Source organism: Artemia sp. Qi Xiang Cuo, chromosome 11 (genome assembly GCF_049724085.1).
Source record: "Artemia sp. Qi Xiang Cuo chromosome 11, ASM4972408v1, whole genome shotgun sequence".
NCBI classification, from domain to species: domain Eukaryota; kingdom Metazoa; phylum Arthropoda; class Branchiopoda; order Anostraca; family Artemiidae; genus Artemia; species Artemia sp. Qi Xiang Cuo.
Genome location: NC_142804.1, coordinates 65923331 through 65947421, shown reverse-complemented (window position 1 = coordinate 65947421; position 24091 = coordinate 65923331). Strand labels below are relative to the sequence as shown.

The following is a 24091-nucleotide window of genomic DNA, read 5'->3' as shown; positions in this document are numbered from 1 at the left end:
AATATTTCACAACACCATGACAATATAAGGCTGCCCCTCACCCCCTTAATAATCATTTTCAGAGGGCGGGCTGATATTAGAGCTAAATTTAAACCATATTAAGGTATTTTTGAAGGGCTTGTAAAATAAATGCCTCGTTGCTTTAAGCTAAACTTATGAGTTTTTCACACCATTGTGACAATCCCCACCCCAACCTCCTAGCAATTTTTCTGGAGAACGGACTGATAATAGAAATAAATTTAAACCATATTGAGGTGTTTCTGAAGAGCTTTCAATGAAAACGCATCATTTCTTTGAGTGCATGTAAGACTTTCGCTCTCCCCCTTTCCAACACGGAAATATTCTTTAACGCCTCCACCTTAGCTTTTAAGCTGTAGAACACGTTACTCCATGCAATTAACGCCACAATGTCATTATTTGACTGCCCCTCGTACACAGTATTCATCATTCCTATGAAATTTTGGAAATTTCATGTTAAAAAATTACGCTTTCAGTCCGATGATTCAAATTTTTGCAAGCCAAGCCTATAAAAATAACCTCTGAGTTCCACCGATTCCAAAATTTTTTACGTGACTGTCTATGTGGTAATCTCTGGCTACCAACTGGCAGCCCGACAAGGGGCATATTATCACGTATAAGGATTTTCATCCTTTTTTCTACCACAAAAATAACTAATAAACTAAAAATGACCACATTTTTTGAAGGAAACATTCAACCTCTAGAGCAAAATGACACAGCAATATTGTTTTCACACACATCTGAGGGCAATTTTGACTAAGGATATGCTAGCACTTGGGGCTTTTAGACAATTATTTGCCATATTTTTAAATTTGTTTCATATTTTCAATGTTTTCTAGGACTTATGGGCCCGAGGTCTGGGAGTCTGAAGCTATTATTTTAATATATTTCTTCATATTTTCATTATTTTCCTCGGGTTTAAGAGATCCAGGGCTTACAAAATTCAAACACGTGAGCGCAATGTCATTGCAATACCGTTTATACCCACATCTGAGGGCAATTTTAACTAAGGATATGCTAGTACTTGAGGATTTTAAACAATTATTTACCATATTTTAACATATGTTTATATTTTTAATATTTTCTAGGGCTTAGGACCCGAGGTCCGAGAGTTTTAAGATATTTTTTAAATGTGTTTCTTTATATTTTTCGTTATTTTCCTCGAGTTTAAAAGATCCATTAGGCTAGCATGACCACCGATGCTAGCCTAAGTTAAATTAACCTAACTTAAAAGTAATTTACTTAATGTAGTTAACTGAAGTTACACTTCAGTTCTGAATTTTTCAAAGAAGAACGAAGTTTAAGTTCTCTTCTGAATTTATCAAAGAAGAGAATAATTAAACGTTCGATTCTGAATTTTTCAAAAGAAGAGACAAATAATTACAGTTAAGTTCTGAGTTTCCTAAGGAAGAAGAAGTTCTGCTTAAGTTCAAAATATTCTCAACGAAGAGAAAAAAAAGTTCAAGTTGTCTTCAGAATTTTCTAAGGGAAGAGAAAAAAATTTACATTTCGATTCCAAAATTTTCCAAAGAATTGAAATAGTTCCAGTTCAATTCCGAATTTTCTCAATGAAGAGAAAGAAGTCTCACTTCACTTCTTAGTTTTCGAAGTTCTACTTCGATTCTAAATTTTTCCTAAGAAGAGAGAAAGTTCTATTCTAATTCTGAGTTTTCTCAACGAAGTGAAGAAAATTTCAAGTTCTCTTCTAAATTTTTCCATTGAAGAGAAAAATGTTTATGTTCAATTGTGAATTTTTTTTCAGAGAAGAGAAAAAATGTGGAACTTCAACTCTGAGTTTTTTACGAAAAACGGAAAAAAAGCTACCCTTCAGTTCTGAGTTTTCCTAAACAAGAAAGATTTCTAATTTAGTTCAGTATTTTTTCAACGAAGAGTTAAAAGTTCAAGTTATCTCCTAAATTTTCTCAGTGAAGAGAAAGAAGTCTCACTTCACTTCTGAATCTTCGGTAGAAAATGGAAAAAGTTATACTTTGATTCTGAATTTTTCCAATGAAGAGAGAAAATTCCACTTTAATTCTGAGTTTTCTCAAAAAACGTAGAGAGAAAAGTTCAAGTTATCTTCTGAATTCTCCCAAGGAAGAGAAAAAAAGTTACATTTCGATTCCAAGTTTTTCCAGAGAATGGAAATAGTTCCAGTTCAATTCTGAATTTTCTCAAAGAAAAAAAAGAAGTCTCACTTCACTTCTGAATTTTTGGTAGAAGATAGAAGATGTTATGCTTCGATTCTTAATTTTTTTAATGAAAAGAGAAAGTTTCACTTTAATTCTGAGTTTTCTCAAAGATGAGAAAGAGTTACACTTCGGTTCTGAATTTTCTCAAAGAAGAGAAAAAATTTTAAGTTCTGTCCAGGTTTTTCTACAGAAGAGAAAAAATAAAGATATACTCCGCTTCCAGATTTTTTTTTCCTGAGATGAGAAAAAAGTTACACTTCGATTCTAGATTTTAGCCAGAGAAGAGGAAAAAGTTCTATTTTAATTCTGAATTTTCACAATGAACAGAAAAAGTTCCAGTTCAATTCTGAATTTTTTCAACAATGAGACAGCAGTCTCACTTTGTAGGAATGATTTTGGGTTACAACCGAACATTTGCATTCTATAGTAAGTATTTGAGGTGATGTTAGAATTTTCGTGGAAAAACTTGCTATTTTCTAAAAGAAATTTGTTACTATTGACAGAAAATTGTTACTTCTAAGAGAAATTTATTATCTTTGACGGAAAACTGGCTACTAATGAAAAAGTTTGTTACTATTCATAAAACCTGTTACATCCAAGAAAAATGTGTTACTATTGAAAAGAATATGTTACTTCTATGAAAGGTTTTGTTAGTATTGAGTAAAAACTTTTGTTAGTATTAAGAAAAAACTTGTAACTTCAGAGGAAAACTTTGTTAGTGTCAAGAACAAACTCGCTACTTCTAATAAAATAAAAATTTTGTTACAATTAATACAAAGTTGTTACTTCTAAGAGAAATTTGCTACCTTAGACAGAAAACATGCTACTATTAGAAAAGTTTGTTCCTATTAAGAAGAACTTGCTACTTCTACGAGAAGTTTGTTAGTAATACGTAAAACTTCTGTTAACATTAAGAAAAAACTTGTTACTTCTACGAAAATATTTGTTAGCGTTAAGAAAAACTTGCTACTTCTAAGAGAAAAATAGTTACCAATTAACAGAAAATTGTTACTTCTGAGAAAATTTTTTTATTTTTGACGGAAAAGTTGCTGTTATTAGGAAAATTTTTTTAGGAAAAGCCATTTGATTCAGCATGGTTGAAAGGTCCGATAACTACGCCTTCGAGGATGACATAACCCCAAAGTCCTTGGGGAAAGGGTTGTAAGTTATACAACTTGCCCATTGTTCACATAGTGTATCTATTATCGGAAATTATACGGAGATTTTTGGGGTTTTCCACAAGCAGAACGTTCTGAGGGTTGAAGAGTTTCCGGGTTTCCGGGAAATTTACACTAGTGGGGGACGAGGGATGGGGACGTCCTAGCTTGATTTGGAATTGACAGTAAGGGGCAAAATTAAACCTAGGACGAAGAGAAATTATTCCGTATATGATGGGGATACCACTTCCTCATCCCTCGCTCTTTATGCAGAAGTTTGACTTTTTGTCACAATTCTTTAAGGAAGACTGCTCAAACACAAGGGCTGTTGAATTTAAATGATATTTGTTTTTAAAGATCTTTAAAACTTTAGCGTAAAGAGAAGAATAGTTGAGGAAGAGGTAGCCTCCCCCCTCAAATACGGAATAATTTCTGTTTGTTTAAAGTTTTAATATTATTCTTTAATTTCAGTTGAAAAATTTTTTTGTTTATATTTAATTAAGGGTTAGGAATGGGAGTCAAGATTAAGCCTAGTTTTCATTGTTAGTAAGTTCAAATTAGTGCAACTTGAGCTTATATTATTTTTGGACAAATGAAGAATTGTATAGCTTTCATTTAAGCAAAGCTAATATAAAACATACTTTAAGTACGAGTCACACTTGAACACGAGTCACACTTGAATTGACCTGACACTTGAATTATCTACTTTTAATTTATACTTGCTTGATTTTTACATTTACTCTTTATCTAGTTACCTTTTTGTCTAGATGTTCCATTCGTCCAAAACTGGCCTTTGAAATGAGGTTTTGTTAAATAGTTTCTTAAAATAATTTAATAAGAAAAAACAAGTTTTTTTTAACTGAAAGTAAGGAGCGACATTAAAACTTAAAACGAACAGAAATTTTTCCGTATATGAAAGGGGCTGTCCACTCCTCAACGCCTCGCTCTTTACGCTAAAGTGTTTTATTGTTTCAAAAAATAAAGTTGTGAGACATAGTCAAACTTTAGTGTAAAGAACGAGGCCTTGAGGAGGGGACAATCTCTGTCATATACGGAATAATTTCCGTTCGTTTTAACTTTTAATGTCGCTCCTTACTTTAAGTTCAAAAAATTGTTTTTTTTTATTTAATTTCTGAACGTTTTTGAATTAATACAGCTTTGATTTTGGCTCACCGGACATGAATAATTAAAACGAAATTTGCATATTAATTTTACTTTTTTTTTGGCTAAATGGCTTGCTCGAAATTTTGATCTGACGTAACTTACGAAACAACTTACGTAACGAAATTCTGTATTCATAAATTTTTATTACGTATATTAGGGGATTTCCCCCCTAGTCAATACCACGCTCTTTACGCTTAATTTCAAATTTTGTTCCAGTTCCGTAAGAATGACCCCTTAATCACACAGGACGCTAATAACAATAAATGGGTCTGATGAAAGCACAAAAAAAAAAAATTTAGCGGCAAGAGTGAGGTAATGACTAGGAGGCGAACCCGATCATATACATAATAATTTCTGTTGGTTTTAAGTTTTAATGTTGCTCCTTGCTTTCAGTTGAAAAATTGTTTGTTTGTTTTTATTTAGTTTCTGATGTTTTTTTTAAATAATGTTGGGAAATCCGGCGCCCCCTTTATAGCAATTTCCCATTCCCAAAGAAAACTTCCTCCATGGGATGACCCTCCCATATAGCACCCGACCCCCCAACTATCAGAAAAAATCCCCCCTGAAAAGTTCTTTATACTTCCCAATAACCATTACTATATGTAAACATTGGGCAAAGTTCATAACTTGCAGACCTTCCCCCGGGGACTGTGAGGACTTAAGTCATCCTCTAAGACATTTTTGTTGTATTTTTCGACCATGATGAACAAAATGGCTATCTCAAAATTTTTATCGGGTGACTTTGTGAAAAAATGAGGGTGGGAGGGGGCCTAGTTGCCCTCCATTCTCTTGATCACTTAAAATGGCCGCTAGAACTTTTAATTTCCGTTTTAATGAGCGCTCCGTCGATTTCTTAGGACCGTTGAGTCGATACGATCACCCCTGAAAAAAAAATCGTTCTTCTGGCAAAAAATACAAAATTCTAAATTTTTGCAGATAGGACCTTGAAACTTCTAGAGTAGGGTTCTCTGATACACTGAATCTGATGGTGTGATTTTTATTGAAGTTATATGACTTTTAGGGATTGTTTCCTCCTTTTTTCGAAAATAAGGCAAATTTTCGAAGGCGCGTAACTTTTGATGGGTAAGACTAACTTTGATGAAACTTATATATTTGAAATCATCGTAAAAATCGGATTCTTTTGATTTATCTATTGGTTTCAAAATTCCGTTTTTTAGAGTTACAGTCACTATTGAGCCGGGTTACTCCTTACTTACAGTTCGTTACCACGAAATGTTTGATATATAAGAAAAAAAATTTTCGGGGTAATCGGCAAATATTAGCAGATAATTTCATTTGTATTTATAAACAAGAACAGGGAAACACATATTGGTTCCGGTTGCTGTCGATGCAGCTGAAACTGCTTCCCCTCCCCTCTCAAGAAAAAATAGTAGTTCTTTGAACTGTCATCTATAGTTATCTACCCCGTCGTATAATTAACCGCAATTCTCAGTGACAGTTTATGCTCAAATTTTTCCTTCTATTGTATGATCCCTTTAGTTTTCCCCATTGCCATTACATTACATTACTTTTACATTACATATACATTACTCGATGTGCCCTGTCTAGAAAATATGGAAGACACAAAAAAATGTTATGTTGTGGAGGGTTGTTTTATTTGCTGGGTTGTTTTAAAGGGACAGGTAACAAGCCTGTCAGCCAGCCTTGTGGCAGCTGGGATCGATCTCTAGGCCTCGTTCTGCCAAGCACAGCATCAATCCACTCTGCTACCTCAGAGTAAGCTTAATGGGAAGAAGAAAAAATCTCAAGTCATCAATTCCATCTTCAAACACGGTAGTCCTCCCCCCTGGAAACGGCCCTGTGCACGAGGCATTAAATTACGCACTTTTGAAATAAGTTAATTCAAATATACAAATAGTATTTCAAATAGGGATAAATCTTTTTAATAGACAGTCAAAAAATTACAAAAGGTCCGGATATTTTGGTCAGGTATACAGTGTTCGTCATCAGCAGAGGTACTGCTGATATACGATATTTCTGCTGATGGTGGTCATTGTATATGTGACCGAAATATCCAGAGTTTTTGTCATTGTGTTTCACTGTCTATTAAAAAGATTTTCCCCATTTAAAGTTTCACTTGTGCGTCATGGAAAGGCAGTATGACGCATGAATTGATGCATCCCCTTTTTTCCTCCATTAAGGTTATTTTGACCTTGCCTACAAGTAACTCTAAAACCGATCAGGAACACCTATCTGTGGCTTCCCAAATATACTTTAGGAAAAAAAAGGGAGTTTTGTGGCTCATTTCAGGGCATGTTTGTCCCAACACTTAGTTGTTGTTGTTTTTTTTTGTTTTTTTTTTTTTTTGCATCAGGTTTCTTTTGGTTAAGGGATTTATGACTGTAAGTTTCAAAACGATCAAGGACAACAAGCTTCCGGGCCTATTTCTGGGCCCCGTAATACTCCACCTCTTTCCATCCCAATAAAAATGTGTTGTCCATTTAGAATGGATCTTTGAAAGTTTCAAGCCAATCGAAAAAAACATTTTCACGCTTTTTTTGGCCCAAATTCCGGAGGGCGATCGTAACCCCAAACAAATCTTGTATTTGTTCTAGGGTACCCCTTTTTTAGGGATTTGTAGTCTTAAGCATCAACCTGTCGAAAAAAACAGTTTGTTTGCCAATTTTTGGCCAAATTTTCTGGTAAACCCATATTTTTAATTTTTTTATATGAACTGTATTTTTCTTAACCCACAGTATTTCAGATAGACGTTTAATATCAATTTTTATAGGGAAAAAAAATAGTTTTTTGGACATTTTTTTAGCAGGTCTGTGCTCCAGATGTAGTTTATTTTGTTCATTTGGGCCCTCCTGGTCTAAAAACTCATGGTTTAAGTTTTAAGTTATTTAGAAAAAAAATTACTCTTTTCGGGGTGAGCCATTTTTTGTTTTTCATTTGGATCATCTCTTGGCCTAAGGATTTGAGGAGATACGTTTCAAGCTGATCAGAAAAAAAAAACTATTGATCCTTTTCAGCTCTAACTGGAGGCCATACTCCTAAACTAAACATTTTTGTGTAAGGATCGTCAAGGCCCAAGGGCTTACAACTCCAAGCTTCAAACTGATCAGAAAGGACAAGATTTTTGGTGAAATGGTGATCACTTAACAACTTAATCAAGAAGCCGATCCTTGAAAGTTTCAAGTCAATTGGAAATCATCAATCCATTTTTCGGTCTTATGAGCTGGCCTCGAATGAGCCAAAAAGCCAATGATTTGCGTGTGACGAAATTTAATCTAAACTTAAATGGATAAAAAGGATAAAAATCCTCCGCAACTATTACTGGCGAATCGACGTTTCAGCTGCTAGGTTGTTTTTAAGGGACAGGTAGCAAGCCTGTCACCCAGCCTTGTGAAAGCGGGGATCGATTCCGGGGCCCCATATTGCTAAGCACAGCATCAGTAAACTTACCGCAAGGTAAACTTAATGGGAAGAAGGTGAAATCTCAATTTTATCTAGGCGTGAAATAAAATCTTTTGATTTTGTAAATGGGGATGCTTTATTTAATAACAAAATATTTTCTGTTACTGTCTGTTAATTCAGCTAAGCCTTGGGAGTAAAACACGATTCTGAAAGTGACTCACAAGGAAGTGGCAAGAAAGCCTCATCAAGAAAGCGGCTCCTGCTTTTGCAATTGACACCAGAAACCGGTCTTTTATCATGGAGAAAGCGGCTCCTTCTTTTGTAATTGACACTACAAATCGATGCTAAAAATGGAATCCGTTAAGTTGGATAAAAGCTTTTAAAGCTAATCTTTTTACGATTTTTAGAGTTCTTCAGTGGGGAAAGGCAAATATTTGCTTTTAGTCTTCTTTCTGCTTTCCGAGATTTATTGTGTGAGATTGAAGAAGGGAAATCACGTACTTTTAATAGAAGGAGCAAACACCAAGATTTTTATTTCTTACGTTTGCAAAGATGAAAATTTTACTAAATAGTTTATCTCGGCCTTTAAATTCATAACTGTAATTTAAAATTTTTTATTTTTATTTGCTAATCTTCTGTTTTTTTATGCTTATAGAGTAAGGTGTATTGACCTCAGAAAGCTTCTTTAACTCTTTTTTCGAAAATCGGAAACAAATCCCTCAAAATTGTTTTATTTCCAGTAGAATGAAAGAAAATATTGGTAGAAAAAATCCTCAAACATTTTTATACAGGTGGTTTTGGATACGTTTTGAGAGACTAATAAAGGGCTCTTCTCATCGGCTTTAATAAGCATATTATGCCATTTTCTCTAAATTTTGGTATAATCTTGCAAATCTTCATCTATTACCTTTGAATTTTATCTGGCATCCAAAAATTGTCCTTATAAAGATTGGGTTGTCCAAAATCGTCCCAGAAATTAATGTTAACAAAAATTACAGATTTTTATGTTGTGTTAACGTTCGTGTACTTGTGGAAGTTAATTTGTCGGGAATTTCAGAGATATCATTTTCATTCAGGAAAGTTCAGGTAAAAAAGGAAAAACTTGGGGATAGTGGAAACACTGTATTCATGCACCTGATGAAACAGGTGGGTAATATTTTTCAATGAAGCGCACCAAGATTTATTCAACCATCTAGAATAAACCATCTAGAATACCAAAATTTAGAGAAAATGGCATAATCTACTTATTAAAGCCGATGAGAAGAGCCCTTTATTAGTCTCTCAAAACGTATCCAAAACCACCTGTATAAAAATGTTTGAGGATTTTACAGTTTTACAGTTCAGCACAAACGGAGCACGCCGTGTAATTGATTAAAATAATCTCAAACTTGATAATTAAGGTATATTAGTTGACAAACAGCAATGTGATATTCAGTAAGTTATTGTTTTTGAAGTATAAAAGCTAACAAAACTTAAAGCAAAATTACCTGCAATGGTCAAACCCAATCTTTTTAGGGGAAATTTGGGGATGCCAGATAAAATTCGAGGATAATGGACAAGAAGCGGTTCTGGCCTCTCTTGCGCCCTGGGCAAGCTTTTGATTAGCGCTTCCCTCCTGTATTACACAAAATTTTCAGATTTTAACAAATTTTCATTCATTAACAAAATTACCTCCAATTTATTAATTGATTAAAAATTTAAGTTTTATCATTTTAAAATTTATTATTCAAGTTATTTAAGTATTATTAGTTAAGTTAATTTATTTATTTAAGTTTATTTATTATTATTATTTAATTATTTAATTTTTTGTATTAGTTTGTAGATATATTTATTGTATTCAGAAAATTTTACAGTTATGCAGAGTAAAAGTTTAACATTAAGAGTGGGGACAAGGGAGTGGCAGCTTCCCTTATAAACAGAATAATGTATGGTCGAGTAAAGCAAATCTCATCCCTTAAAGCCAATAATCAGAGGCCATCGGGAAGTAGTGGACTTGACCTATTCTCAAACTTTCAGTCGGTGAAATGTTATGCCGACGGTGAACACCAATGAGTTACTCAGAACAGTCATGAATATGGATTATCAGTACTTTTGGGAAGATTGTTAAACCAGCCCATAAAAACATGAATTCTTTCGTAATTAAAAAAAAAAAAACACATTAAAAATGTGATCCAAGAGGGGCTGTTAGCCATTCCCTTCAGTATATGCACGGCTCATGTTTCTATGAATATGATGCGTTTGTTTAAGAAAATTTAAATATTGTAAGCAAAATTTTTAGTAATTATTAAAATAAAACGTTTGTAGGTTTCTAACATCTCTTTGGAATGCAGCTAACCCCCCTCTCGTGCCCACCTTTTCCCCAAACACATCCAATCAAAATTTTTAGATAGCCCTTTTGTTCAACCTAGGTGAAAATTTTGGAAATTAGGTCTTTAAGGATGACACCCCCCTCCCACAGCCCTAAGGGCAGGGTTGTAAGTTATGCCCTGGGGGCATATAAGGTTTTTATAGAAACTATGCTTTAGAAACTTCAAAAAGGACTCATTCGATTGGAAATTGAAAGGGCTAGTGCCCTTTTTAATAGTTGAAAGTGATTGAAGGCGTATTGGTTTTGCTTATCTTTTTTGTTAAATAGTAAGACAATACGAAATCAAAACAAAAAACTAAAATTATAGTCAAATCGACAATTCAAAGAACAGAAATCTGGTAGTTAGAGCACATGCTTTCCTTCTTAAAGCAATTCCTCTTAAAGTCGAGCAATTTCCCAGTAAGGCCGTACCCAGGATTTTTCTTCTTTTTTTTTGGGGGGGGGGTTCATTGATATTTTTTTTGGGGGGGGGGGAGGTGGTTACACAAAAAACTGAAAAAACGCATACAAAATTTGTTTATGTCCATTTTTGTTACGTTTTTACGAGCTAGACAAACATTTCGGGGGGTTCGACAACCCTCTAACTCCCCCCCTGGATACAACCTTGCTTCCCAGCGCTCTTATTCAGGCACTGGAATACTGGGATTAGATATCTAAACGCTAGGTCTTTTTACGTACTCAAAATACCTACACTTGGTTTTTTGTGTTTTTTGTTGTTGTTTTTTTAATTTAATTGTAGCTGAAGACTATCCCATCTAATAACTCTTTTGAGAAACAAAGTTTTAATTTTTCCGGAATTAGGAAAGTATTTTTAATAAATAGTTGATCATGGAATAGAAAATTGAGAGTTAAAGTTTTAAAATTTTAGCTTTTCCTTTTCCCCTAATTAAAATCATCTATTTTATTTTATCAAAATTTCTAGAAATAGAATTTAAACGTAGAGGTACCATTTGGTGAACCACACTATTTTATTGGGAAAATTGATATTCAATATGAAAGGGGAAAACATTACTTCAAATGTTGTAAGCCTCTATTCTCCATAAAATGAAATTAGGAAAGATACTTTTACCATATAAAGTCTCTTATGAATAATGAAAAGCTGAGAATAAAGATAAGAAAGAAAGCAATTTTGTCAGAACGAGAAAAATCCAATTCTAGAGAAATTGGTGTATAGACTAGCAGTTCCTCTACTTGAAGAATAATACTATATTTTAAAAAAAGGAAAGCTATGCGCTGAGGGAGATAGACGTGTTTGATTTCAAAATACTGTTGCGAACCTTTACCATACATAAAACGAAACCTAGAAAGAAGAAGTTTTCTTCAAGAACCTCTCATGAATAATAAAAAGCTGGGAGAAAGAAAAACAAAGAAAGCAATTTTACCATACTGAGTAAAATCCGGTGTTAGATGTAGAGAAATTGGTGTACAGACAAGGCTGCTCCTCTACTGGAAGAATAATACTATCTTTCAAAAAAAGGAAAGCTACAAGCTGAGGAGGATAAAAGTGTTTGATTCAAAATAATATTGCGATCTTTTACCATAAATAATACAAAACCAGGAAAGATAAAAAATGCCTTCGAAATCTATTATGAATAATACAAAGCCGAGAGAAAAGGGAGATAACATAGCAAAACAGTTATACCATTTTGTCATATTCCGATTCATACTGTAGTAAGCAATATAGCAAGTAGACCCCGGCGCCGCGCCGATGAGGGAAAACCGGCGGCGGCGGTGCCAAAAACAGCGCGCCACGCCGTGCCGCCGGTAGGACGCCGGTGGCGCGCCGCCGGTAAGATGTCGGCGGTGCGCCGCCGGCGCGATCAATGTTGACCGCAAACATTAATGTTTTCATCAGTCTTGCTCAAATCACAGCTTAAATTTACAACAGATTCGAGCCTATTCATGAGTTCAAAAATTCACAAGTCGCTGGCATGAACTGGTCTTCTTTGTTATTTACCAAGAGAAGTAGAAATCTGGTAGAAACGAAACGGCTGTGGCGTTTCAGAACCCTTGCATAATACGAGTAGTTGAAGTATCTATTAGCTATGTATTCTTAACCTAAATAATTATCAAAATTAGTAGTTTTTTTCATCGAGCATTACTGCATATAAACTTCAAATACCGTATCACAAAATTCGTCAGTTATCTGGGTAAAAACGTTGAACTTAGAAGCTTAATTTTTTAATTATGCCCTTTGCCTCTATCTGTTTTTTCACATTTAAAACATTTGAAATGGGTGAATTTGATTTTGATTGGTTTTTTTTTTGTTTTTTTTTGCTCTTTTGGATTCCTAATAAGCCTTATTTTATTAAAAAATTGTTTTTTATAACAACTTAAAAAAATGTATTTTAAAGTTTTTTTGGCTTCTTTATAGAATGTATGTCATGTAGGCTAAGGCTGAACTACTGCTTTTTCATTGCTTTTGGCTGCTCTTTTGGATATTATTCATTTTTTCTTTTGGGGATTCATTCCAAATTATAAACTGATAAATACCTAATATCAGTCAAATTATAAACTGCATCTAAAAGGATTAAATTTATCAAATTGAAAAATACATGATGAACACTTCACATGAGAACACTTCAATTACAATGACACAAAAAGCACTTAATAGTTTATTCGCTATGAAGAAAAATGAAGTGCCAGCTATTTTCTTAGGTAAAAAATGAAAAGCTCATCAAAAATGAAAAAATGAAAGTGTAATTAAATGAAATAATATGCAGACTGAAGTAGCTCCAGGAAGATGTTGAAATTTTCATCCTAGTTCGTCACTTTTAATCCAAGCAAAATGTTAGGACACTTAGTATCAGTTATTGAGTTTAAGCTTTGATTTCCAAATGCTCACAAGAATTACCAAATTTAAGAAAGTCGCAACAATAAGTCACCTGTGGTCAAATTACTCAAAGACTCCTCTTTGATCCCCACCCAGACTCAAAGGTTCTGCTATGGTCATTTCCATGGAAATCTCCAAAGAGTTTCTTTTTAAAATAGCTTTCAAGCGTAGTTATGCGTATTTAGACTTTTTTGCTTTTCTTCAAAGCTTTGAAAAGTTTTATACCATAATATTTCAAATGTTACATTTGTGCATATTTTTGGTAATCATTTGTGGGGTGATCGAATTTTCTAAACCACTGTAGATACGTAAGAACGTTGCAACATATAGTACCCTGAGGTCATAAGACTGTCAAAGACTCCTCCTTGAACTTCCCAAATTGAAAGCTTTTATTATGACCTGGCCTTTTAATGTAACTTGGGCACTGGACCAAGGGCGCCATTGTTACTCGAGCGCAACGTTAGGTGGGGATGTCGATATCGCTTTCGTCACACCAATTCGTTTTAGTGTGAATCTACCTGGTACATATGAATGAATGTTTTCAAAGTAAACCCGTTTCATCAATAGGAAAAAAACGGATTGAACGCATATGTCCGTTTCCCTTTGGACGATAAAACCATGCAAGTGTTGTATCAAGTATAACTCACGAAAATCTTGTTAATTTTGTCAACTTTTCAACTTTTTGGCATCCCTGCTTTCAATAAAAAAAAAATCAAGGTACTGTCACTTAAATATAATAACTCCCTATTCCCCCCTTCTGGATACCATCTTGATAGGATACCGTCTCTGCTTAAAAAAAAAAAATAATTAACTTATTGGCACCCCTGCTTAAAAAAAAATGACATACTATCATTTAAATATGATAGCTCAATACCCCCTCCCCCCCTCTGGATATCACCTTGATTGGATGCCGTCTCTGCTTTAAATTAAAAAAATCAACTTTTTGGGATCCCTGCTTTCAATAAATACTATTTCGAGCTATTATAATTTAAATATAATAACTCCCTACCCCCCCCCTCTGGATACCGCCTTGATAGGATACCGTCTCAGCTTTCATTAGAAAAATAATTTACTTAATAATTAACTAGGTCACTTTACGGTTCAAACAAACACGCAAAATAAAGTTACACAGCTTAGTGTTCCTTGAAAAAAAAATTGAGGGTATAAATAAAGGGGTACAAAGACAACAACAAAAATGTCGAAATTATTTAGATATACCTCAAATTATTGGAAAACTGGGCGATAGATACACTCTGACACTCTATAAGATCCAAAGAATCTAATTAAAAGAGAGCGAATATAACAGCCAAATAAGGCCAGTAGCCTATGAGAAATCGCAAAATACCCAAGAGAATGAACAAGTCTTAATGGGGGGCCCTGGGTCTATCAAAATATTTCAATGGTTTCCCAGGGAATTTGATATCATTTTCTTCTGTCTCAACTTTAAATGAAAAAAATAATTATCTGTTTGGCATCCCTGCTTTCAATAAAAAAAGAGGTATTATCATTTAAAAATGATAGCCCCCTATCCCCCCCCCTATAGGAAATAATTTACAATTTATTTATGAATCATATTTTTGGGGTAACTTCCGGTTCAATCTTTAATTCCCCTACCTTGTACATAGATTATTCTATAGCTAAATTTTGTCTCAGGCGAAGGTTGTTTTTGGTTTTTTTTGGGGGGGAGGGGGTAAAAATATTCCAGAAAGAAGATTGTATTTTCTATCAGGCGTTCAATAATTGAGTCTTAAACATTAAGAAAATCTTATCTAAAAACAACAACAACAAAAAAATCTGCAAACTTACAATTCAGCTGTAGAAACAATCTGTCGGCTATCAATTTCAAAATCCAACAAAAGGCTGAAGCTGTATAGTAGTGAGTGCGTTCTATAATTCTGTTCAACTTGAAAATTAAATTCTTGACTACGAATGATGTAAGAAATAGCGATTGGGAAACTGCATTCAAAATGATTTAAACTCATTTCATAAGGATAATACTTTTTTTTGTCAACATATTAAGAACTGTGTATATTGCAATATTTGCAATAGCATATTGCATCTGTCTGGTTTTTATCCAAAGTAACAAAAGAGACGAACATTAATAAACAAGAGAGTAGTGAAGAATTATGGTATGCAACGTAATATATGGCAGGGAGAGTCACTGGTGATAATTCGCGAGGGGTAGCACCGTGATTGTGTGATTTTCGGGGATTCGGGGAACCAAAATCTTTTTCAGGGTGACGCATAGATTTTCGGGGAAATAAGCGAAAATTCGGGGATAGTGCAAGTCCTGCTTAATTTCTAATCAGGAAAATCGAAATACTAAACCACACGAGAAGGAAAAAATCCGACTTTGCGGTTGACGCAATGAAGAATTGCCGTAAAAATAATTTGAAATCGACCGAACGCCGTCACCTTGGCCAGCGGTAGCTTGCTTGCGGCGCGCTGGCGGCGTTACAACACCTCGATGTCGTTCGACCGGACTTGTCGTCGGTGGCGTTTGATCAATCCGCCAGCACGGCGCCGGGGTCTACTAGCAAGCCTCTTAAGTTCGACAAAGTGAAGTCGAATAGAAACGAATTCTTAACAATTCAGTAACAAATAGTATGTTACAGGTAAGTATTTGGTTAAAAAAAAGAACTATCTTCCCAATTTAGTAACTGAGAATAAAAATCAGAAAAAAAATACGGAAAGAAGGATTTTGCCACCGAAAATCTCTTATCATAGGCGACGCAATAGCGCTGTCTAAGTAAAGAACGATGTTGGCACAATGTATTATTTGTTTTTCGTTTTTTTTTCTTTTAGACCAGAGCACTTCGTATCGAAGGAGTTGTAGTAGAAACTTCGAAAAGAGCTCATTCGATTGGAAATTGGAATGGCTATTGCCGTTTTTAATAGTCGAAAGTGATTGCAGGGCATATAAACCCCCTCTCATGTCCACCATTTCCCCAAACAAATTCATTCGAAGTTTTGAGATATTCATTTTGTTCAACGTTGTAAAAAAGTCCGGAGATTATGTCTTGATGATAACACTAACCCCATAGCCCTCAGGGCAAGGGTTGTAATGTTGTTAGTTTTGCCCTGGGGGTATATAAGGTTTTTATAGAAAGCGTTGTCAAAGAAACTTCAGAAAGGACTCATTCGATTTGAAATTGAAAGGTCTAGTACCCTTTTCAATAGTCGAAAGTGATTGGAGGGCAACTAACCCCCCTCTCACGCCAACCATTTCCCCAGACACATCCAATCCGAATTTTGAGATAGCCGTTCTGCTCAACGTAGTTGAAAGCTCTGGAAATTAGGTCTTGTCTTTGAGGATGACAACCCCCTCACAACCCTCAGGGCAAGGGTTGTAAGTTATGCCTTGGAGCAGGAATGAGGTTTATAGAAAGAGTTGTTGTAGAAACCTCAAAAAGGGCTAATTCGATTGGAAGTTGAAAGGGCTAGTGCCTTTTTTAATAGTCAAAAGTGATTGGAGGGCAACTACCCCCCCTCCTCCCGCCCGCCATTTCCCCAAACACATCCAATCAAAACCTTGAGATAGCCATTTTGTTCAACGTAGTTGAAAGTTCTGGAAATAAGGTCTTTGAGGATGACAACCCCCACCCACAGACCTCAGGGCAAGGGTTTTAAGTTATACCCTGAGAGAATATAAGGTTCTTATAGAAAGCGTTGTCGTAGAAACAAAAAGTGCTCATTCGATTGGAAATTGAATGAAATTGAAACGAAAAGAAATTAATTAAAAAAAAAACTTTTTCTACAAAATAAGTTTTTCAAACAAAAAGTAAGAACTCCATTGAATCAAAAATTAACAAAAATAGAAGCAGATAATCTAGCTCAGCATACAACTTCCACAAATCACTATCAACAAATAAATGAAACCCTAAACGAACAGGAATTAAAATAAATAACAGAGTCAAACTCAAAACGAGCAGAAATTAATATGAAATGGGTTCAAAACCCCTATGCTTTCTCAAAGCCAGAAAATAATTTGTACTTTACTGAAAAAAAATCAAATGAATGTTCATTGTCAGTTTAATATACATAAGCTGATATTTATTACTTAAAATTTCAAATACTTTTTGATTTCTGAAAGTTATAAAACTGAAAACATTTAAAAGAATTCTTTTTCAGTATAGTACAAATTATATTCTGGATTTTAGAAAGCATAGGGGTTTTGAATTCTACTCATATTAATTTCTGTCGTTTTGAGCTTGACTCTGTTGTTTATTTTAATTTCTGTTCGTTTTTTATTTTATTTATTTATTGATACTGATTTATGGAAGTTGTATGCTAAGGTATATTATTTGATTCTATTTTTCTTCATTTTTGGTTTAATGGAGTTCTTCACTTTTTTTGAAAAACTGATTTTGTAGAATTTTTTTTTAATTTATGAATCGTAAAAAGGCAAGAGAACAGGAAACTAAGAAAGCAATTATACTAGTTTTTCGAAACTATGTGCTAGCTGCAAAAATTTTTGGCTGATAGACAGGGTTGCCCACTACTATATTAATAATATAATTTATCATAAAAGAATATAATACACGAGGGGGGATGGAAATCTTATATTAAAAAAAAATGTTGCGAACCTTTACGCTCCGCAAAATACAATCCGTAAAGAAGAATTTTTCTGTAAAAATAAGAAATAATATAAAACTGAAAGGAAAAAAAAGTAAGATAGAATTTATATCATTTGGTAGAAAGCCGATGCCAGCTGTAACAAGTTACAACTTGTACACAAGTTTGCCACACCACTAGATGAATAATACAACTTTATCTGAAAAAACCTACAACATGAGGAGAGAAGGGAGATTTTAAATTTTAGAAAATGTTGTGAAAGTCTACCCAAGACAAACTGAAATGAGGAAAGGAAAGTTTCCTTCAAAACTCTCTTGAGAATAATAAAAAAAGTCTATAGAAAAGGAAATTAAGATAACAATTATACCAGGCTGGTCAAAATCCGGTGCTAGCTGTTTAGCGATAAGTCTGGCCATATCCGCATCTTCTCGAGCATGCATTGCCGCTATATCTGCTTGTTCCGCTTTCCCACGGGAGGTTGCTGTCCTACAGGAAAGAAGAAACATTAGCATCAAAAGAGACTTATCTTTGCTGTGAGAGAAAAGTGGGAATTATATTGGACAATATTTACCTGTGAGTATATTATTATTATTATTATTTATTTATTATCCATCGAAAAATGGTACAAAAGACGAAGTATCACTAAAAAAGAACAAACAAATAAAACACACATCGAACAAATTACAAAGACGAGAAACAAAAACTCAATTATGCATTGCACTGCAGGTACGTAGCGATATTTTACTTTTTAAACTCCCAAGTACTGAACAAACATAAGCAATATGAGCATCATTGCATCCAGCTGCAATTGTTAAAAATTATTAAATCAAACAACCATCAGTGAATTAAAAATATACAGTAGATAATCATATCAACTACGTTCTAAACATGACAAAAGACGGTAAAACAATTAAACGACACTTTCGTCCGATTGTCTTGAATTCAGATCACTCTCAACAAATGGTTCATTTACTCCGATATGCAAAAATATCAGAAACACTGAAATTATTCAATCACAGATTTTTTTTTACTCCATTAAATACAACAAAATGCTTAAAATAATGGATAATTAATAAACAGTTAAATTATTTTTAATGTACACAATATATTATTAGAGAAAAAATTGACAGCAAGATTGAGAATAACCAGCGTCACATAAATTGGACTCTTACGAAAGCAGACTAAATCATCATTCAATTTAAAATCGAAACAATTACCATGTTAACCCAAATACAGCTGACTTAATTAAATAAGCAGCCGACGAGAAAATCATAAACTCCCACATTCTAGATTTGAGGCAGGAAAGACTTTCCCCATTTTTAATTAAGTCTTTATTTATTTGTAATCCGTCTATGACAGAAGGAAAACACAGACGGAGTATAAACGAAGGAAAAAAGAAAGGATGAGGCACTAGGGCGAAAAAAATTAAATGGACAGCGATTCACTGCCGTAGCAAACGGTACCAAGGGTGGGAAGAAACTTTCTCGTTGTACCGTTGAATTTGTTAAATTATAGCTGCCGTCGGGTCCGCAACTTTAAAATTTTTAACAAGGTGCGAATTTTTTGTCCACGGCGGGAGCCGCAACAAGAGCTTCGCATACTTAAAAACGTGGATCTGAGCTTTCCTTTTCTCTGGCTCGGGAAAAAGTCTCCAGAATGAGCTTAGATACTGGAAATAGGAAAAGGACACTGCGTTATAAAGTCGAGCCTTAATTAAACGGTTGAAACGGATTTTAGATGAAACTACTCTACTGTAAGCAAAAGCCAGGCGTTTACGGAGATGATCAAATGGAAGGGAGCGAGTAGTTTTGAGATCCTTTCCAATTGGTAAACCAAGGTGAGTAATTTTCGGGACAGGGGCTACAGACAGTTCTCCCAGCCATACAGACGAGACCTCTTCTTGGCGCCAGTTGAACAGAAGAATTTCCGACTTCTGCAGGTTAAGCTCATGGCCAATGCGACTGTAATTTGATTGTAGCGTGGAGAAGGTGGTCTCTGTACCTACGAGTGTGATGCTGGGGTTCAGAATGTCATCGGCGTAGGCTATCATTGTAACGTCTATGCCACGAGCTATGCATGTTGTTTCGATAGTAGACTGTGGCTCAATAATACAGTTATTAAAGGCACAAAGAGATGCGACAGATCCTTGTCGAGCATCGTTTTTGCTGGGACTACAGAATTCCCTCGGTAGGACAGCATCACGCCTGGTGTATATTCAATGAGGGCTCGACCATGGCCAGGAAGTAGGAGTTCAGCCTGTAGGTGGTCATACATGTCTTTATTGTGTAGTAGGATGTCCTTCTGTACACATCTCTTTCCCATATCCAGAATGAGTTGGTCGTGGAGAAGTGAGTCATAGGCACGGAGGACGTCATGTAGACCTATAACAATGGACTCCTTCGATTCATCAGTGTCAATCAAGACTGAAGCCAAAGCAGAAATGGCGTGGCCGCAACCAAGACCCTTCTGGAACCCAAACTGGGAAGGGGGAGTCCAGCATTTTTTCGTGATTTCATAAATCACCAAAAGTTCGAAGACTATGCAAAGCTTTGGTGCCCCTGTGATCGGTCTGAGCGAAGCACATTCCTGAGTACTTTTTCCTTTCTTCGGGACTGGCCTAAGCGACCCAGTACTGAATGCCGATGGTACGAGTCCAGTGGTGAAGATCATCTTAAAGAGAAGAGTTAGGTGTCTCATGAAAGTCTGGCTGCAATGGCTAAAGTGAAAAGTGGATATACGGTCAGTGCCAGCCGACTTATTCTTTTTCAACCGTCGGATCGCGGACGCCACCTGGGATTTGGTAACTAGGGAATCTTTATCTGGAATTGATGAGAGGAGGTATGATGGCTTTTCCTGAACAGAAATGTTAAGATCCTGCTTTGGGGCTGAAAACTCATCAAGGTAATAGTTTATCCATGTTAAAGATGGGATATCTGACTCGGGACCTGTTGACTTCTTCTTATCAAACATATTCCATAAAATTTTAGGATTTTTAATTACTTTTTCAGAAAGCTCAGATTTCAACTGCGCGCGGTGACGAGCAAGTTCCTTCCCAAACTTACGCTTAGATGCAACTCTGATCTCTTTAACTACTCCTGAGCGTGGTCTACCACATTCTTTCCATATCCCGTGCCAGATGGTAACTCGGTCGCATGATAATTGTAACAAAGGGTTAGAGGATCATATATTTTCTTGAGTTCCTTGTTTGACACGAGACTTGGGCACTCCCTGAGATTTGGCAAACAGAAGAGCATGGATTAGTTTGGCGTAATAAATAATAAAACGTAGCTACGCATCTCTTTCATCACGATGAGAGAATTTCATAAGTTGGTCAAATTGTACGCGAATTTTTGAGAGAATAAGATCACAAGGATCTTGAAATTTTCTTTATCAATTTTACGACAAACCGGAACCTCATACCACCTCTGAATGAATGCCGACGAATTATTCGCAGTGGAAAACGAGGTAGGCCCACTGAAAATACACTGAACTGGGAAATGATCCGAAGTGAAACTATTCGGAAGGACAAGAACCTAACGTACTGGCAAAGAACTAGAGCTAACAATATGGTCTAGATTGGACGTAGAGCCAGATTGGTGGATATATGAAAAGTGCTGGTTTTTCTGGTGAATGGTAAAGTGGTTCTCAAGTATCCCTATTAGAATGCAACACCCACTGTTTTGGGCACCAATATCAACTTCTAAATTACAGTTAAAGTCAACCACGATTATGCACTCTAGGGATTCGTGCTCGGCTTTCTTAAGGCAACGGGCTAGTTTGGCAGTGCTTATAGCAAAAGCAATATCAGATTTGTCGTCATGGTAATCAGTTGGAAAGAACCCATTTATAACTAGCAGGTTATCTAGTCTAGTTGCGAGAAAATTGCCACTGTTATCGTATACTTCGCACGCGAGATGATTGCTAACCAACGTGGCAATACCGCCAGACGGACGGCCCCACGGAGATGAATGTTTTGCAGGCGCGAGGAACACAGAGTAGGATGGCCAGAGATTTAGTAGGTTTAGGCCAGCTTCTGTGATGAAACATTCTTGCAGGCATATCATATTACATTTATTTACAAACTGGTCAACCACAAGAGACCACTCGGAAAAATGTCCTTTTATGTTCCAAGAGACCAGTGAAATGTTAGAGATTTCATCATTCAGCATGTTAATGAGTTGGCTTTTGTTTGTTTTCTGGACACTTCGCATTATAGTAGGTATGACCCGCTATCTTGCATGAAACGCAAAATAAAGCACGAGTACACTTTTCTGCATCGTTCTTTTCGAAGACGTGGTCAGACGCACCACATCTGGAGCAGAGAGGGATATTGGCGCACTCGGTAGCTAGGTGGCCTAGGTTGTGGCACGAGTAGCAACGACGGGGTAAGAAATGGAATTCTTCAGTGGGCAGTTTTTCGTAACAGATCTTCACAGAGTCCTTAAGAAGTTTATCCAAAGCCGATCGACAGCTGAAAAGTACCTTGAACGTACGGGAACTGCCAAGCTGTTCGGACTTCGTAGCTCTGGAGATCAGTGCAGTTAGTTCATCCGCTGATACGTGAGAGGGGACTCGTTTCACTACACCAATATAGTTAGGGATCTTTATGAGAGCAGAAATTTGCGGCTGGTTGGTCTTGATTAACTCAACAATGGTTTCAGCTGTGTCTTTCGAACGAATCACTAGTTTCCAGTCCGATTTTACTTTCCGTAATTCAGATATGTCACTAGTATCCACTTATACCGAATCTACGAATCTCTTCCTTGCAATCGGGGTATCAAGCGACTCTGGCAGATTTTTCAGAAAGATTCCATAGGAGCGCTTATCACGCTGATTTGAGGCGCTTGGCCATTCGATGGATTTATTGGAATTAATAGCAAAATGGTTCTTGATAACTCCAGACAATTCATTCACCTTAATAGCTAAGGTTGCTGCAGTAGCTTCACTAGTAGCTGGGACTGAGCAGGGAGACTCAATAACAAAGGTCGGCAATTTGGTCTTCTTGACGTGAGTTTGGTGAATCCATCTGCAAATGTCCGAAAATTCTCTTCATCTTTTGCATGAATTTTACACCGTGTTGTAAACTGCATTAGTTGATGGAGCGATTCTTTGGCTTTCAGAATTTCTTCTTGTGTGAAAAAGCCTACGCCTGTATCAAGTATTCCCTCCGGTTTTTCTCCTCTTTCCACACTAATTCTCACGAAGTTTAACACAGCAAACAAGAATAATTTGTCCTCCATTTCCAGCGACATCTCGAAAACAACGCGGTACTGTCGACGCACCTTAAGAAAAGGTTGAAATTTGCTTATAAGATTTACCTAATAAACTCTTCTATTGGCAACCTTCAATCGGCAACATTGAGCTGAGAATTAATTTTTTTTCGTTTCTGAGTCTAAATCCGTTTATAGTCCACATGGGACGCACATGTATTAATAAATCAAAATTTGTACTCAAAGTATAGTGATGCTCGGGCCTTAAAGTAGGAAAAATTAATAGATTAAGCATTTTCTAAATGATATTTTCTGGAAAAACTGATATCAGAGTAGTAATTTAAGATTTATCTATTTCTACAAAGGTTTTATTTTATACTATTTTATAAATAATAAACTTTGGCTGTAATATTAGACTAATTGTAGTCACTCTGATGAAGAGTGTTTTACGTTCAAAAGAAAATCCGACAAGAGGAGGGTCATTAGAGGTCATTAGGGATGGCATCCTAGGTCATTAGTAATTTGATAGCTGGAACAGAAACGCGGCAGGGGTTTCAAGTTTTTCTGGCATAAATTTCCAAACCTCAACCCTTCCCCCCTCCCATCTACTCAACATTTTCAGTAGAAGTCGTTATCCCCTTGCGATTGAATATTTTATCAATTTACTTAGTCAAACTGATCGATAACTTGGATTTATCAGCTTATTCATGAAATGGATCAATTTTATTTCAAATGGTTGGTACTTGATGAGCATTTTGAACGTCAATATAATAAACAATTTATGCTTGAATTTTGAACAACAGCAATTTTATGGTTATTCAGTTTGAATCATCAGCACAGATGTGGGGGAAAATTGTTAATATATTCGTCAACGATATCAGTTCCAAACTATCCTTATAAAAATTAACTCAATTTTTTGTAATTTTTAAAGGGTCTGGGTACTAATTTCATCAGTTTGACAATTAACAAGTTATGCCTCCACTTCGAACACTACCAATTTTTATGGTTATTATGTCACAAACCTCAGGACCCTGACGAACTCTTCTATCGTTTTGGTTTGGAAATACATTTACGAAATCAATAAGAATTCCAAATAGGGATAGGCCCTTTTATTAGACAGTGAAACGAAAATATAAAACAAAGACTCTAAATATTTCGATGACACAGTCGGTCATCATCATCAGTAGAGTTACTAA

At 35.5% G+C, this 24091-nt stretch overlaps 1 protein-coding gene across 1 annotated transcript in view; it reads right to left on the bottom strand.

Moving 5' to 3' along the window:
* Positions 1-24091, bottom strand: part of jp (junctophilin) — a 403025-nt gene that overhangs the window by 112610 nt on the left and 266324 nt on the right. The window contains exon 6 of the mRNA XM_089096954.1: positions 18053-18171. Within this exon, the coding sequence (XP_088953080.1) occupies positions 18053-18171 (119 nt within the window). The remainder of the gene's footprint in view (positions 1-18052; positions 18172-24091) is intronic.